Here is a 14490-nt window from a genome sequence, read left to right as displayed (position 1 = left end):
ACCCGAATGTATCACTTCACTGATTTAAGTACAAGTTTCGCCTTCATAGTGCAGCCGAGGCCATGATCTGCCCTCTAGTGGCCAAAGTCAAAAGCTGATGCAAAGAAACTTGTAAATCTACTTTTGTCTAAATACCGACGTCAACATTTGTTCAGATGCTTAAACGTGATATGTCTTTCTAGCACATTAGCTCCGAAACACTAACCTTTTTCAAACAAGTATTGAAACATTTTGGGCACAGTGCGTTTATAAGCGAGAGAGAGTAACCATAATTCATAAATATCATAATTTTGCAGATCTGGAAAGTGATTCTGCCAACTGCTAAGCTTTGTACCAACCCAGTTTCAAAGAGTGTGGAGTTGTAGTTTCGGGATTGAGGATCCCCTGCGCACCTTGGGTTAGTGTTCAGACTTTAGCCTGCTGCCTGAAACATTGGTTTGTCCGGGAACCAACTCCAAGGTTCCTGAGTAATTGATGCTTGATGGGGTGAAAAACCGTAGTTGGGTGTGGGCGCTGGCTGGATCCGTGTGTCCAATGCTGGCAATTAAGCAAAGTTTTTGTAGTCTAGTAATAGTCCAGTCTTTAGGTCTGTAGACATGGTTTTTTATTAATTTACCAAAACCGATCCTTTGGCTCACAATGCCATATGGACTGGTTTTGGTAACTTACACCAAATTTGCTTAAATGCCAGCATTGGGCACACGGATCCAGCCAGCGCTCACACCCAACTACGGTTTGTCACCCCATCAAGCATTTGTACCAACCCAGCCAACCGATTTCAGCCTCAAAAAGGGTATTATTGCCATCCCTTTTGCTCCTATTTTTCTACTCTCTTTTTGACCAAATTGCCCCACTTCCTGTCCCCGAAGGGTGGGTGGTTTACATCCACACCGCCATCTCTTTCCAAATACTCCCGCTGCCCTCACCAACCTTACTGACGCCTACTAAACATCTAAATGTATTTTTCACCATTTCTACTCTACTAACCGAAATTCAATTTTGTTTGTCTTTTCCGATGCGTTTCAAACAAACGAGGTAAAGACTCAAAAGGGACGCGTACCATCACACATTGTAAACCTTTCATATTTACATTGCCTTCATACCTGTGCTGTACGACCTCCACCTCTTCCAACTTTTCTGGGATTTCCATTTTATTCAGCCACTGCTCCTTCTCGTCAATCCAGACCTCGCAGGCGTTGACCTCGCTGAACATCCTGTAGACAGCTAGGGCATCCTGCAGCCACTGCCTCCGCAACACCGCCACCTCAGCCACCTCGCTGTACAGCTGCTCCACCTCAACAATCCTGATCTGAACATCGACCATGTCCCGGTACTCGGGAGCCAGGAGCGACAGGTGTTTCCTCAAGGCCAGCACAGAGGCCCGATGCTTCTCAATCTCATCAATCACACCCTTGTGCTTCTTCATCAGCGACTGCGTGGAGTACTCATCGTGGCCAAAGTCATCACTTGAGACAATGCGGTAAGTGTCCTGAAGCCAGGCCACCAAGTCGTCCGTGTCCGAGCTGAACTGATAGAAGTTCAAGGCCTCTTGGAGCTTCTGCTGGTGGATGCCAGCGACTTCCTCCAGCTTCTTCCACCGCATCTTGACCTCTCTAGTTTTCTCCTGAATGCTGCTACCCCTGAGGCGCTTCTTGGCCAGTATCTGCTCCCCTTTCCTCAACGTCTGCTGCAAGAGGGAGCGCCGCCCTCCTAGCTCACCAACCAAAATCTTGTGCTTGTTCATGAGCCTGATGACCCCACTTAAGTCCTTCCCATGGTTGGTCGACGAGAGGATCTGCTCTTTTTCCCGGATCCAGCTCTCAGCCTCCTCCACCTCTTGAAAGAAAGCCCACAGCTGGCGCGACTCCTCCAGCTCATTGCGCCGTTTGGTGGCCAGCTCACAGAGCCCTTCCAAGCAGGTCTTGACATGGTGTACCCGGTTGCAAATCACTTGTGGGTCACATGGCAGGTAACCTGTAAGAAAATACACACATCAATTAAGGTCAGACTAAAGGAGTGCACAGTACAGTAAAAATGTCTACCAAAAAATTGTTCCAGTTCCTACAATTGGACAACACATGTTGTTCAGGCATGATTCTTTATACAACTCTTGGTGAGATCTACAATTGTAAGTAGTGAGCCAGTTTATGATGGTGTAAAAATATTAGGACATATACCGAGGACAAAACAATCAGAAACAAAATGTATATAACAAAACAGGTGACTTACAAAGGTAAGGTTAACCTAAGGGGGATAGTGCTTCAAACTAAAGAGGAGTACTAATTAAATATACAATTCTACATTATTAAGCGTCACTGCAGACAGTGGTGGAGTCAGGTACAGATGATGGGGAGAGGGTAGAGTGAGCTCCCTATTTAGCAAGTAAGTGCGGTATTAGCCTAGCTTTGATTGCTATGGGCAGTGGGTTCCAGTGGAGCAGGGCGATTAGAGAGAAAGAGCAGAAGCAAGAGGAGGCACAAGGAGGCTATGGGACAGTGAGGTTGAATGCAGAAGAGGAAACAAGACGTTGAGTAAACTGAGATTCAATCAGACAGGTACTGAGAGGCAAGATCATTGATAGCTTTGTAGACTAGGAGAAGGACATTGAAAAGAGAGTGGTTATGCATGCAGAGCCAACCAGCATGTTGTCAGTAGGTTGTAAAGAGCGTTGGAAGCAAAGGTGAGGACTTTATGTAGAGGGAGAAGGGAGTAGAGAGATAGGCCAATGAGTAGGCTTGAGCAGTAGTCTAGTTTGCTGAGCACAAGAGTGGACATTATAGTTTTTGTAGAGTGGTTAGAAAGAAAAGGACACATTTTCCTAATGTTGAGGGGATTAACATGAGCAGCATAGGCAGTGGTAGAGAATAACTGTTGCAGTCATAAATCGTTATCAAAGACCCCAAGATTGCAAGCCTAGGGTGAGGGAGCAAAAAGGTCAGGTTGGAAGGTGATGGGAGAGGGTAGGGATGGCCTTGAAACCTGAGAGAAAGACGACTTCCATTTCTGAAGAGTTCAGCATGAGGCAGCCGAGAGCCATCCAGTGATGAGTTGCAGTGAGACAGTTTGTAATCTATTCTAAGAAGACTGGGGTGAAGGAGGGAAAGGAGAAACAGTGTCATCAGCAAAAGGCGATAGTGAAAGCCAAAGGTAGAGTTGAGTCTTCCTATGGTAGAGGTATAGAGGGTGAAATCAGAGATCTAAGGACTGATCCTTCAGACACCAAGAGGGAGAGGGGTGGGGTCAGAGATTTGCAAGTTCCAAGAGAGTTTAAATGATGGACCTTGCAGGTAGGAGGTGATCCAGGCAAGAGTAGATTCACGAAATCAAGGCCCTGAAGAATGAGGAAGAGAGAGGAGTGGCCGACAGTGTCAAAAACAGCAGAACGGTCCAAAAGGATGAGTATAGAAGAGAGTTTGGAGTGATGAGCATTAGAGAGAAAGTTGGAGACATGAGGAAGTGTAGTCTCAGTGGAGTGTTTCTTATGGAAACCATTTTGAAGTGGATCTCTAAGGCCATTATCCTCAAGGTACTTAGTGATCTGCTCCAAGACCGCTTGTTCAAGAACCTTTGAATAATGGGAAAAGAGAGAAACTGGGCAATAGTTTGCTGGGAAGTTTGGGTGAGCAAGGGTTTCTTCAATAGGGGTAAGAGAGTTGCAGATTTGAAGGCTGCAGGGAAGAGTCCAGGAGATAGAGTTTAAAGAGCTTGGAGAAATAAGGGCAAGTATTTGAGATTAAGTCTTTGACCATTTGGGGAGCAAAAGGATCGCTAGGAGGGCAAGATAGTTTTGCACTTTGAAGGATGGGCGCTAATTCAGTAGGAGAGGTAGGGAAGAAGTAGTCGAGCGTTGAAGAGGTAGAGGTGGTGGACAGAGGAAGGGATGGGTGAGAAAGAGAGGAGGACTGTGAGAGTTTCATGAATTTTAGAGAAAAAGTAGTGAGCAAAGTCGGATTAACGAGATATAAATGAATCCGAAATGTTCAAAGGAGAAAAAAACAAAAGTTATTTTACCGAAAAACTTTTGTTTTTCTCTGACTCAAACATTTTGGACTATCCCGTTGCCCCCACCCCCTTACTGTGGGAGGCACACATCCTTATGTGTCGCCGTCTCGCGCATCCCTCTGCGACACCGGTTCTCTTCACTTGCGTGTATGGAAACCAGCACGGCAGGGTCCTCTTTTCTTTTTTTGAAAACCTTTACTGAGATGGGAGCGGGGGACACCCTTGCAACCCCCGCTCACATTACAGTGAACAAGGGTGCGGGGGACACCCCTCCAGCCGTTGCTTCCCTTGTTCACTCTAATGCAAATGAATGGTAGACTTGGTCAAAATGTTCTTTCAAATCTCCCATTTGTTTTTTTTTTTTCCGATTATATGTAAGGATTCCAGCAAAGTCATTAGCAGAAAGGGAGGATGCAATGAATAATGGCTTGGGAGGTGTGAGCAAAGATTGGAGGGGAGAAGAAAGTATTCGAGGGTGACTGTAAAGGGTAAAGATTAGGTTTGTGAAGTAGAAGGATTTGGCAGTGCCCAGTGCAGCGGGTAGAGCAGCAAAGGAATTTTTGTAGGCCATGCATAGCTATTAAATAGTTATAGAATGATAAAGGGTACAATAGTTCACATTAACTGGTCTTGCCACTTACTCAGACATACTGGTGTTTCAGAGTTATTTTCTTTTCATGTAACAGATACTATGTATAAGACAAATAAAAATGGATATAAAGTACCCGGCACTTACCTAAATTGCCATGGGTTTTCAGCAGTTGACAAAAAATAATTATGAGCTAAACAGCATGGTTTTTAATTCACTTAAAAAATAAATGGAGTCTTCTAATTGGTACTTGAAATCTAACTATCATTACCTCCTCGTCCCCCTCTTCATCATGCTAATCCCTTCTATATGAGGTGCCTGATTCTGATACAAGATACCCCATGCTTGAAAAATTAACAAAACATTTTCTTTGTTTTAGACCCTTGTCCCTTCCCATCACAAGGTGAGCGAAATAAGGACATAGTTTACCCATGATCATTACTGTATTTTTCATGTCTTCAGGGGGGCGGGGCATAGCCTTTGACCATGTATGCAAAAAGTCTTCTTTTCTATTCTCTTTACATAGATAACAATCCGGACCTGCCAACTTCTGGGACACCCTGGCCAGGGAGGGATCCAGAAACAAACATCCTGACCCACTTAAGACACCCTGCTTAGTGGGCACAGTGTTTGGGCCTGGACTCACCCTTCAAGGCCACCTCGGGCTGAATCACATGGCAAAATGGGTGGAGAGGCTATCAGGATCTTGTCTTGCTGGCTTCTTCCTGGAAAGAAGAGTGCAGGAGCCAGGCTGAGAGGATGAGCATCTATGATTGTGGAAGTGGGTCAGAGGATGATGGAACCTATAACAGAAGAGGATTTTACCAGGTAAGGTGATACACTCCCTTCACTTCACAAAGCTTATGCAGCTGTGGGATAATTTGTTGCGTTGTAGTCAGTACAAAATGGACGATCACCACCACAGAGCCTTCCATGTCTCTCCACACAGGAAGAAACATTGGCAGTGGGACTCCGCTATCTCTTTGGCAAGGCCTGTGACGAAGAAATACAAGGCACATGGGAGCAAGGTATTGTCCCACGGTGTTATGCCCTGGAGCTCTATGATCTAGTGGCCACCGAATGGCCAAAGAATCCCCTGAAGAGAAAAGCTCTCCATAAGGGGATCCAGAAACTCCTACAGAAGAACATGCTAATGCTAGTCTACCAAAGTCTGAATGGGGAACCTCATATAAGATTCGAAGAAGCTCAACAAATTTGTCAGAGAAACATCATTCAAGATGGAGACAAGAGGCCTCATGCCAAGTTTGCCGGTCCAGAAATAAGGGTGCCGGTGAGCTTACTATGGGTTTGCCTGCCAGAGCCGATGTGCCCGGCAGGTCTGACCCTGCCAGGCACAGCGGTCACGGTAGGCAAAGCCGTCACAGAAACACTGGCACAGTTAACAATGGTGCGGGTGCTTCGGTGTCCCCACTCCCATAGAGTCCTATGGTACTCTATGGGAATGGGGATTAACAAAATTACTGGCGCATGACTTTCCGGCTGCTGGACTTGTAATAGCCTGGTGGCCCCGGGAAGTCAGGCGCCAGTCATTTTGTACGGGTCCAGTGGTGAGGCCCAATGTATGAGTTTATCCACATGGTATTGAAATGGGTATTCATGACTTCCATAGATCTTTTGGACACCTTCTACTTCCCCATCTTCCTGGGACATAGATGGATCAAGAGTTTTGTAGTGGCGTGGACCATTATCAGTCACGGTGCTTCCATGTGGGCTATGAACTTTACTGAGAATTTTCACAAAGTACCTATCCCCCAAGGTACTGATGAAAAACAATCAAAGGACTTCAGTCCACCCTTATTCGGTCGACTGGCGCATACATGCCCCTGCATCAAACCATATATGGAAAAGCATGTCTACTGTTCGCAGTTTCTTGGAAGGGTGGTTCAGAATTTAAATACATCCTCCCTGACACCCAACTTGGAGATGTAATTCATTGGCGGGCTTTTCCACACAAAGTAAAGTGCCTCATTACAAGTACGGCGGTAAGAGGTAAAAGTAGCAGTAATTCCGTTACCGCCACTTTGACCACTCTGCTGAATTAAGCGTTCCAGGAAAAGGGCGCTAATTCTGTCAGCAGAATTAGCACTGACAGAATTGGCACAGGCAGAATTACTGCTGAAAACTGGTGGAATTAGCCCTGGTGCTAATTCCACTATCAGAATTACCGCAAGGAACAAAAATGGTAAATCCACTGTATTACAAAAGGTATTACTGCCAACATATTAACAAAAATGGGTGGTAATTCAGCCAAAAAATGGGCACAGTTACCTCCACCAAAGAGGTGTAGGTAAATGCACCAGGTGAACAAAATGAAGCCCCAAGTGCGCCCAACTGATTCAAAAGGGTATGTAAGGGAAACACCTTCCCCAAATTCACTTCCAAACACCATGCAGCCCATTGCAATTGTCAACTATGATAGCCAGGGACTCATACTATATATTGACCTACAGAGGATAGAACACCAGCAGCAACGATGGAACACACCAGGGCCAAGGCAGAGGAGACGTGTGGGAAGGCGGGCACCCATAGCCAGTGTCAGACCATCACCCTAGACTCTGACAGATGCACAGGTGATGACACTGTATCGCCTCAACCACCAAACAATTGCAGACCTCCTTATACAGCTGGACATTGAGAGTACCATCAACATACCAACAGCCATTCCACAGCTGCTGAATCTAGAATCAGTACTGCACTTCTGTGCCACAGGCACATATCAAGAACTCTCGGTCTGCTGCATGTCATGTCACAACCAACATTTTACAAAGTGCTGGGACAAGTGCTGGATGCACTACTGAGACATGTGCATGAGAATACGTCTCTGCCCAGGAGCCCTGCAGAGGTGCATGCCACGAAGCCCAGATTTTACACCACTGCCCACTTCCCGTAATAGAAGCTCTGGACTGTACACATGTGATGCTGGTGGCATGTGGCACCCCAGGTATCAGTGCATGTGTTTTTTGAAACAGGAAACAGTATAATTCCCTGAGTGTGCAATGTACATGTGACGCAGACTTCACTGTGACCCACTGCTGAGTCCGTTTCCAAGGTTGAAGTCAGGACGCCATGGTGCTACGTAGCAGCACCCTTCCTGCGTACATGGAGACCCGCAGAGGACAGCTCACTTGGATAATAGCTATGTATCCACAAAGGTGAATGTGGAAGTAAAGGGGGATTAAAGAACCACCATTCACATGTAGCACAATGCATCCTGGGGCATGATCCATACGGTCTCAAAAACACCTCATGCCATGCCCCTCCACTCTAAAGCAGTCAGGCTAAAGGGACCAGAAGTCGCAGAATGCATAGGACACCATGACTGAAAATGCATTTTTGGCATAGAGCGCCCCTCACAAATGATGCCGTGTCCAAGTAGCAACCCATGGTAGCCGAAAGGGAAACGCCCCATCGTACCCTGTAGAACACAACCGTACAGAGACACAAAAACATGAGGCAAACACACTGCCACAGGCACACATCAAATACACCACAATGGTCAAGAAAAAGGCGGCACAGGCCGCAACATACAAAGTATCCATTGGGATGTGCAGGGACAATTGGGGAATCCAGACTATAGGGGTACATACATATGCTGCAGTCATTGTGCATTGTCAAATGCAAGGGAAACGCAGCCCGATAGCACTAGACTGTACTCAGATAACTACATGACCCTATATAAGGAACCCTGCGACGCCACATGAAATTGCATAAAACGAGACACACATGAAGACATGAAGACCAGGGTATGCATAGAATGCACATTGGGAATATTGAAAGGTAGATTCCGATGCCTCCACTGGACTAAAGGGGCACTTATGTACAGTCCAGCGAAGGTTGGGCAGATAATCCTTGTGTGTGTGATGTGTGATGATTCATGGGATCTTGTCACTTCTCGAGAGAGGGAAGCCCTTCACTGTGAGGCTAGAGAGTTGAGTCGGCTATGCTACATTACCCCTAGGTGTGGCAGTAAGCGGGACCTCACAGGTAGAGACTCCCCTCTTTGGGATATGGACTCCCATTATGTGAAGGAACTCCCTACTCCTTTTTCCTCATTGTCCCAAGAAGTCCAACCTGAAGAAACTACTGTTTGCAATTGGAAGATCTCTTCTTTTACTCAACCAAGACCTGAAACAAATGAGAAGAGAGAGAGTATATGTGATATGAAGAATAGCAATAGGTTGGAACCCACTAGTACTGAGAAGAACACGAGTGAAGGAGCAATAACAACCACTCCTTCAGTGGAGATAGCCAGTAGTGGAAAGAGTTGGTGCCAAGGAGGCATAAAGAATAGCTCTTGGAAACAAGGAAGGACTCTGATCCTCTGCTGTTGAGGTCCCAGCAATAGGGGATAAAACAAAGGAAGGACTTGCTAAAGGGAGAAGCTGGCATCAAACCAGCAAAGCCCAGGGAACTCAAACCTGGGGAAGAGAATTCCATGGAAGGAAGCTGGTTCTCAGTCCATCCAGGGGACGGCGTAACTGATGGAGAAGCAATCTGGGAGCCAGCGAAGGACCGACTCACTTGAAGCTTGGAAGAATTTGGACGGTGGTGTGACCCCTGGGAGGTGGACCGTGTGGTCCATGAACAGCGCGGTCCGCGAACAGCGCCGGAACCATCAAACCAAGGACACTGCGCAGCCACAGAACGGGACGAGAAGCTGGGAAGAGAAACACTGAGAGCACCTATGGAAAAGAAGCCTTCCCGCAAACCAAGGAAGAACTGGTGATGTGCACCTGCCAAGACAGGTAACAGGAGCAGCGGAAGACCGGCACAGTGTCTTGGGAATTGTGAAAGTCTTAAGAAAGCTCAAGAGTGTCACAGAAATTGTGAAGATCATAAGAAAAACCAAGAGTGCTATGGGAGTGATCTCCCTCGTTAGCGTAATTGTTTAAACCATAAGAGAAGCCAAGATTGTTTCGGGAGTCATCTCTCTCATCACAATAATTGTGAAAACCTCATTACAGAATTTGTGAAGGCCATAAGAGAAGTAAAAAGCAAGAGCGGTACATGAGCAATCTCCCTCATCACAGTGATTGTGAAGATTATAAGAAAAGACAGGAGTGTTACGGAAGTAATCGCCCTCATTACCGTAATTACCAAAGTCCTAAGAAAAGCCAAGAGTACTACAGGAGTAAACTCCCTCGCAGCAGTAATTATAAAAGCCATAAGAAAACCCAAGAAAACCACAGGAGTGATCTCTATCGTCACACTGAGTGGGAAAACCCTAAGAAAAGACAAAAGTACTACAAGTGTAACCTCCCTTGTCCTAGTGGGAAGAACAGTTTATTGGACACTTGATGAAGACCAAAGAAGTTCCTAGAGAGAATATATTTTTGGTCACTGAGTGCCAATATTCATTGGACACTTGAAAAAGACCAAAGAAGTCCCTTTGATGAGCTGCAGGGGCTAATCAGAACTGTTAGAAGAGACTATAAGATCAGTCACCAAGGCTGAGCCTGCCCGGCCAGGAGAAGAGAGCCATTCTCCTGAGCCGCTTATTGGTTTTCTGAATCCTTTTTGATTAGTGGTTGGCGCGCATTCGTAGAAGTGCTTTCTGCAAGTGCTGTTTGGCTGACAAGGGTGCCCGGACTCTATTTACTGTAAAAAGAAATACCCTGGTCTGAATCACGGACTGCATCACCAGCAACCCTCATAACACCCATACTTTATGCTCAACAGCTTGCTTTCTAGCTAACTTAACTCTTATATTGTTATTTTTGTTTCATCTATAGGCATAACAAGTGGAATTTAGCTTCTTTTGTTATTGAGGCACTGATAACTCCGCCCACCTCCACCCACAAGCCATATATTTGGAGCACGTGTGCATATTCTCGGAAGTGCTTTGTGCAAGTGCTGTTTGGCTGTTTAGCTGTGCAGCTCTTAAACCCTGCGTGAATCTTCTTTAGAGGCAAGCAAAACTTCAACTGTTTGTAAATTGCAATTTACAATTTAAAATCACTGGGCCTCATCACAAGGTTGGCGCTCCGGTAAGAACGGCACCAGTAAGGCAATACCGGCATCCATTACCGGGCCGGTGTATCATGACCCTAGATGCTGTTGCTACCGGCATCGTCAAGGACCCGCTGTGGCCGTGCACCACCGTACCGGCATGCGGGCACGCGCGCAGATGGGGAGGCCTTAATACCGGCATGCCGCAAAGAAGGGGACACCACGAGTCACACGTACAAGTACATACCGGCATCGAGATGGCGCTAAGAAGGGCCACCATGATGCCGGCAATACCGGCATCGCGGACCACCCGTAAACAGCAAACTGCTGTGTAACCAAGTGCCACAGGTGCACTCAATCAGCACAGGTGGAGGCAATGGAGTCAGGGTCAGCACAAAAGGAGCACACCCACACACCACACCCCCTCCAAGGCAAAATGCTACCACTTGTGCTTGCCATACTGGGCCTGGAGGACATGCCTGCACTGCTACTCCTTGAGCAGGCAGTACAACAGGAAACACAGAGGAGACGCCGGAGGAGATGGAGGGTGAGACATGCCCAGCAAATCCCACCAGTGCAGGCAGTCGCTCCCCGCAGACAGCCAACAATCCAACGTATAAGGGCCAATCCATTTGACTTAATTCCAGAACAGATCCACACCCTGTACCGCCTGGACAGAGACACCATCACCAACATAGTGGAATTAATACAGGATGACTTGGTCAGCCTGATCAACATCCGCACAGCCATCCCCCCTTTGCTGAAGGTGGCATCTGTGCTCCACTTCCTGGCCACGGGCACTTATCAACACACAGTGGGCCAAATGCATGGCATGTCCCAATCATGCTTCTCTGTTGTGTTAAACCAAGTGCTGGATGCACTACTGAAGCACGCAAATGCCTACATATCCTTACCAAGGGCACCACAGGAGGCAAATGCCACCAAAATAGCATTCCATGCACTGGCAGGCATGCCCAATGTAATTGGTGCCCTCGACTGTACCCACGTAGAGTTGGTAGTCCCACATGCCGTGGAGGCGGTGTACCGCAATCGGAAGCTATACCATTCCATCAATGTGCAGATGGTGTGTGATGCCAGCCAGATAATAACACATTGCTGTGCCAGATACCCAGGATCCACGCATGATGCCATGGTGCTGCGGAACTCCTCACTACCCCGCTACATGGAAGGAGACGTTGTACGAAGTGGCTGGCAGTTGGGTGAGTCTGCCCTCTGGGCCATGGGGGCAGATGGATTGGGAGGAAGGTACATGCATATGCTAGGGGAATGCCCTCTGGGCCATGGGGGCAGATGGATAGTTTCTTGGTAGTTTCTTAAGTCATCCGCCGACACACATCCCTCACATTTGCATGCAAAATGCCCCTAGCCAACACATACATTGCCTGGTGCTATAAAATCCTAGGACCCTAGGTCCTGTATGTCACACAAGGCTCCCTCTATGGATTGGCATGCGCTGTACAGGGCTGACAGTCATGTGGCTGCCAAAGACGAGATAGTGCATATGAACTTGAATGATGTACAGGCTGAGCACACCTGTCAACTGAGCCTCATCCTCACATATACCTCCTTCTGCTCCCATGTAGGTGATGCTGGATATCCCCTGATGCTGTGGCTACTCACCCCGTCAGGAACCCGCAGAACAGGCACGAGGAGGACTTCAATCGTGCACATACACGTACACGTGTGGTCATTGAGCAGACGTTTGGCCTTTTGAAGGCACGGTTTCGCTGCATCAGCAGGTCGGGAGCGGCACTCATATACGGGCCTGAGAAGGTGGGCAAGATCATCACGGCATGTGTAATGCTACATAACATGTGCATCCGGCGGAACATACTCCTGCCACCTGACGTGGAGCTGCCACCACCTTGTGAAGTAGAAGGAGAGGAAGGAGTAGAAGTAGGACATAGGCCAGGACGCGAAACTCGTGAGGGTCGCGCAGTGCGCAAAATGGTCATAGACCAATCATTCCGATGTACTTTAATGCAGAGGGTGCCATGTGTTGTGTACTGTGGGCACTGCTTGTGTGGGCACATGTGCACGAATCACCATGAAGCAATAAATTGACATACAAAAAATCAGCAATGTCCACTCATGTGATGTTTGTTACACAACTGTGTATTCGTGAGAAATTAAGTACAACATGATTCAACAATCCACGCCCCCACCACGCCTCCACCTCCCCCAACCTACTCCCATGCCCCCAAACACCCCAGTACTACACACTACACCCACCACCACCGCTCCACCTCCCCCAACCTGCTCCCATGCCCCCAAACACCATAGTACTACACACTACACCCACCACCACCCCTCCACCTCCCCCAACCTACTCCCATGCCCCCAAACACCCCAGTACTACACACTACACCCACCACCACCCTCCACCCACCCCCTAACACCCAATGTCAACTATGGCACGACATGTGTCTGGATGTATGCCCAAAGGGATTATGCAGGGTGCACCTGCTACTGTTGAGCCCCCTTAGGAGGTGGGGGTTGGATCTCTGAACGGCGCAAACTCCGCAGGGACATGCACACGGGGCTGGTCTGCCTCGAGCCCGACGGCGTGGATGATGCGGATGACCCAGATGGTTGTGATCCAAGGGGCAGGGTTTGCCGTTGGTCCATGCGGTCAGCAATCCTGGTGAGGATCTGACCCAAGGCATTGAAGCCATCACGCACTTGCTGTGCACTTGAGTTAATGGCCTGGATAACGGCCACGTGCTGTCCTGGATAATACGGCGTGTTGTCTCCCCTTCAGCAAGGCACTGCTGCACATAGCCTTGCATCACCTCCTCCCGGGCCTCCATCCTGGAGAGACGCCCCTCAAGGTCCCGTATGGCAGTGTGGGTTGTGGTCGGTGGGTGATGTGGTGGCACTGCATGGATCATGGGGCTGTGCATGGCCGGAGACCACTGTCCATGGCTGCCCTGGTCGGATGAGTCCCACTGAGGTGTGTCCTGTGGGGTGGCCTGCGGGCTTGGTGTGTGCACTACAGGCTCTGAGTGGACAAGTCCTGCATCGCCCTCATTGTCCGGCCCAGCTACCTCATCAACACTATGATCTGCCGATGCAGCCATCTTCCCAATTGTGCTGGCAGCAGCAGAATGTGTGCCATCCACCATGCCTGCTGTGTCCTCTGCCAGTGTGGATGGTGTGACTACGGATGCAGGTGCAGGTGTCAGCTCGTCCTGTGTACTTGTCTGTGGTGCTGTTTTTGCACTGGTTCTTGGCCCGCTTCCCGCATGGCCCATCCTTGGTCCACTTGAGGTTGATGGACCTGTGCCATCAGATTGCCTCCTAGGCCTTTTGGCTGAAGTTGTGCATTGTGCACTCCCTTGCGCTTCATCACTGTCAGCATCTGTACCTGTGGGGGACAGAGAGTGGCAGGATATCATTGATTGTTCCGCTTGTATTGTGCATGCATTAGTCATTGGACATGTGGCGCCATCTGATCAGTTGCATTTGTGGCTTTGTAGGGGACTGTGTACATGCAATGTTGAAGAGTGGATTTGGATAGCGTAGTCGTGTCCACATGTACGCATTGTTGGGTGCAGTTGGACATTGATGTGTTTTGGGAGGGTCGTCCTGGGTGGCACATGCCCATGAAATGTGTCTTGTGGGTGTATTTGTGTATGACCGCAACATACATTGGGAGGGTATGGTGGTAGACCCAGAATATGTACATGGATATGTGTAGGTGTGCATGATGGCCCATTTGTTGGCTGGTGTAGCAGCCACATTTGGGGGAGGATGATTTTGATTATTTTTACTGTTTCAGTAGGGGCACTCACCTTCATTTGCCGATGTTGGCACGCCAAACTCTGCTTCAACAACTCCTTCGATGGACTCCACGTCTATGATGGAGCTGCAGGTCTCCTCCCATCTGGCCAATTTCAGTGGGGTGT

The 14490-nt window shown here is 48.2% G+C and overlaps 1 protein-coding gene across 3 annotated transcripts in view; it reads right to left on the bottom strand.

Annotated features, from left to right (window-relative positions):
* The window catches only part of SPTBN4 (spectrin beta, non-erythrocytic 4), a 1591326-nt gene that overhangs the window by 833121 nt on the left and 743715 nt on the right, over positions 1-14490 (bottom strand). For all 3 annotated transcript variants that reach the window (XM_069644494.1, XM_069644495.1, XM_069644496.1), the window contains one exon: positions 1104-1974. In XM_069644494.1, the coding sequence (XP_069500595.1) occupies positions 1104-1974 (871 nt within the window). The remainder of the gene's footprint in view (positions 1-1103; positions 1975-14490) is intronic.

This window comes from Ambystoma mexicanum, chromosome 2p (assembly GCF_040938575.1).
Source record: "Ambystoma mexicanum isolate Mex_15411 chromosome 2p, UKY_AmexF1_1, whole genome shotgun sequence".
Lineage (NCBI taxonomy): Eukaryota > Metazoa > Chordata > Amphibia > Caudata > Ambystomatidae > Ambystoma > Ambystoma mexicanum.
This window is presented reverse-complemented; position numbering and strand designations above follow the sequence as displayed.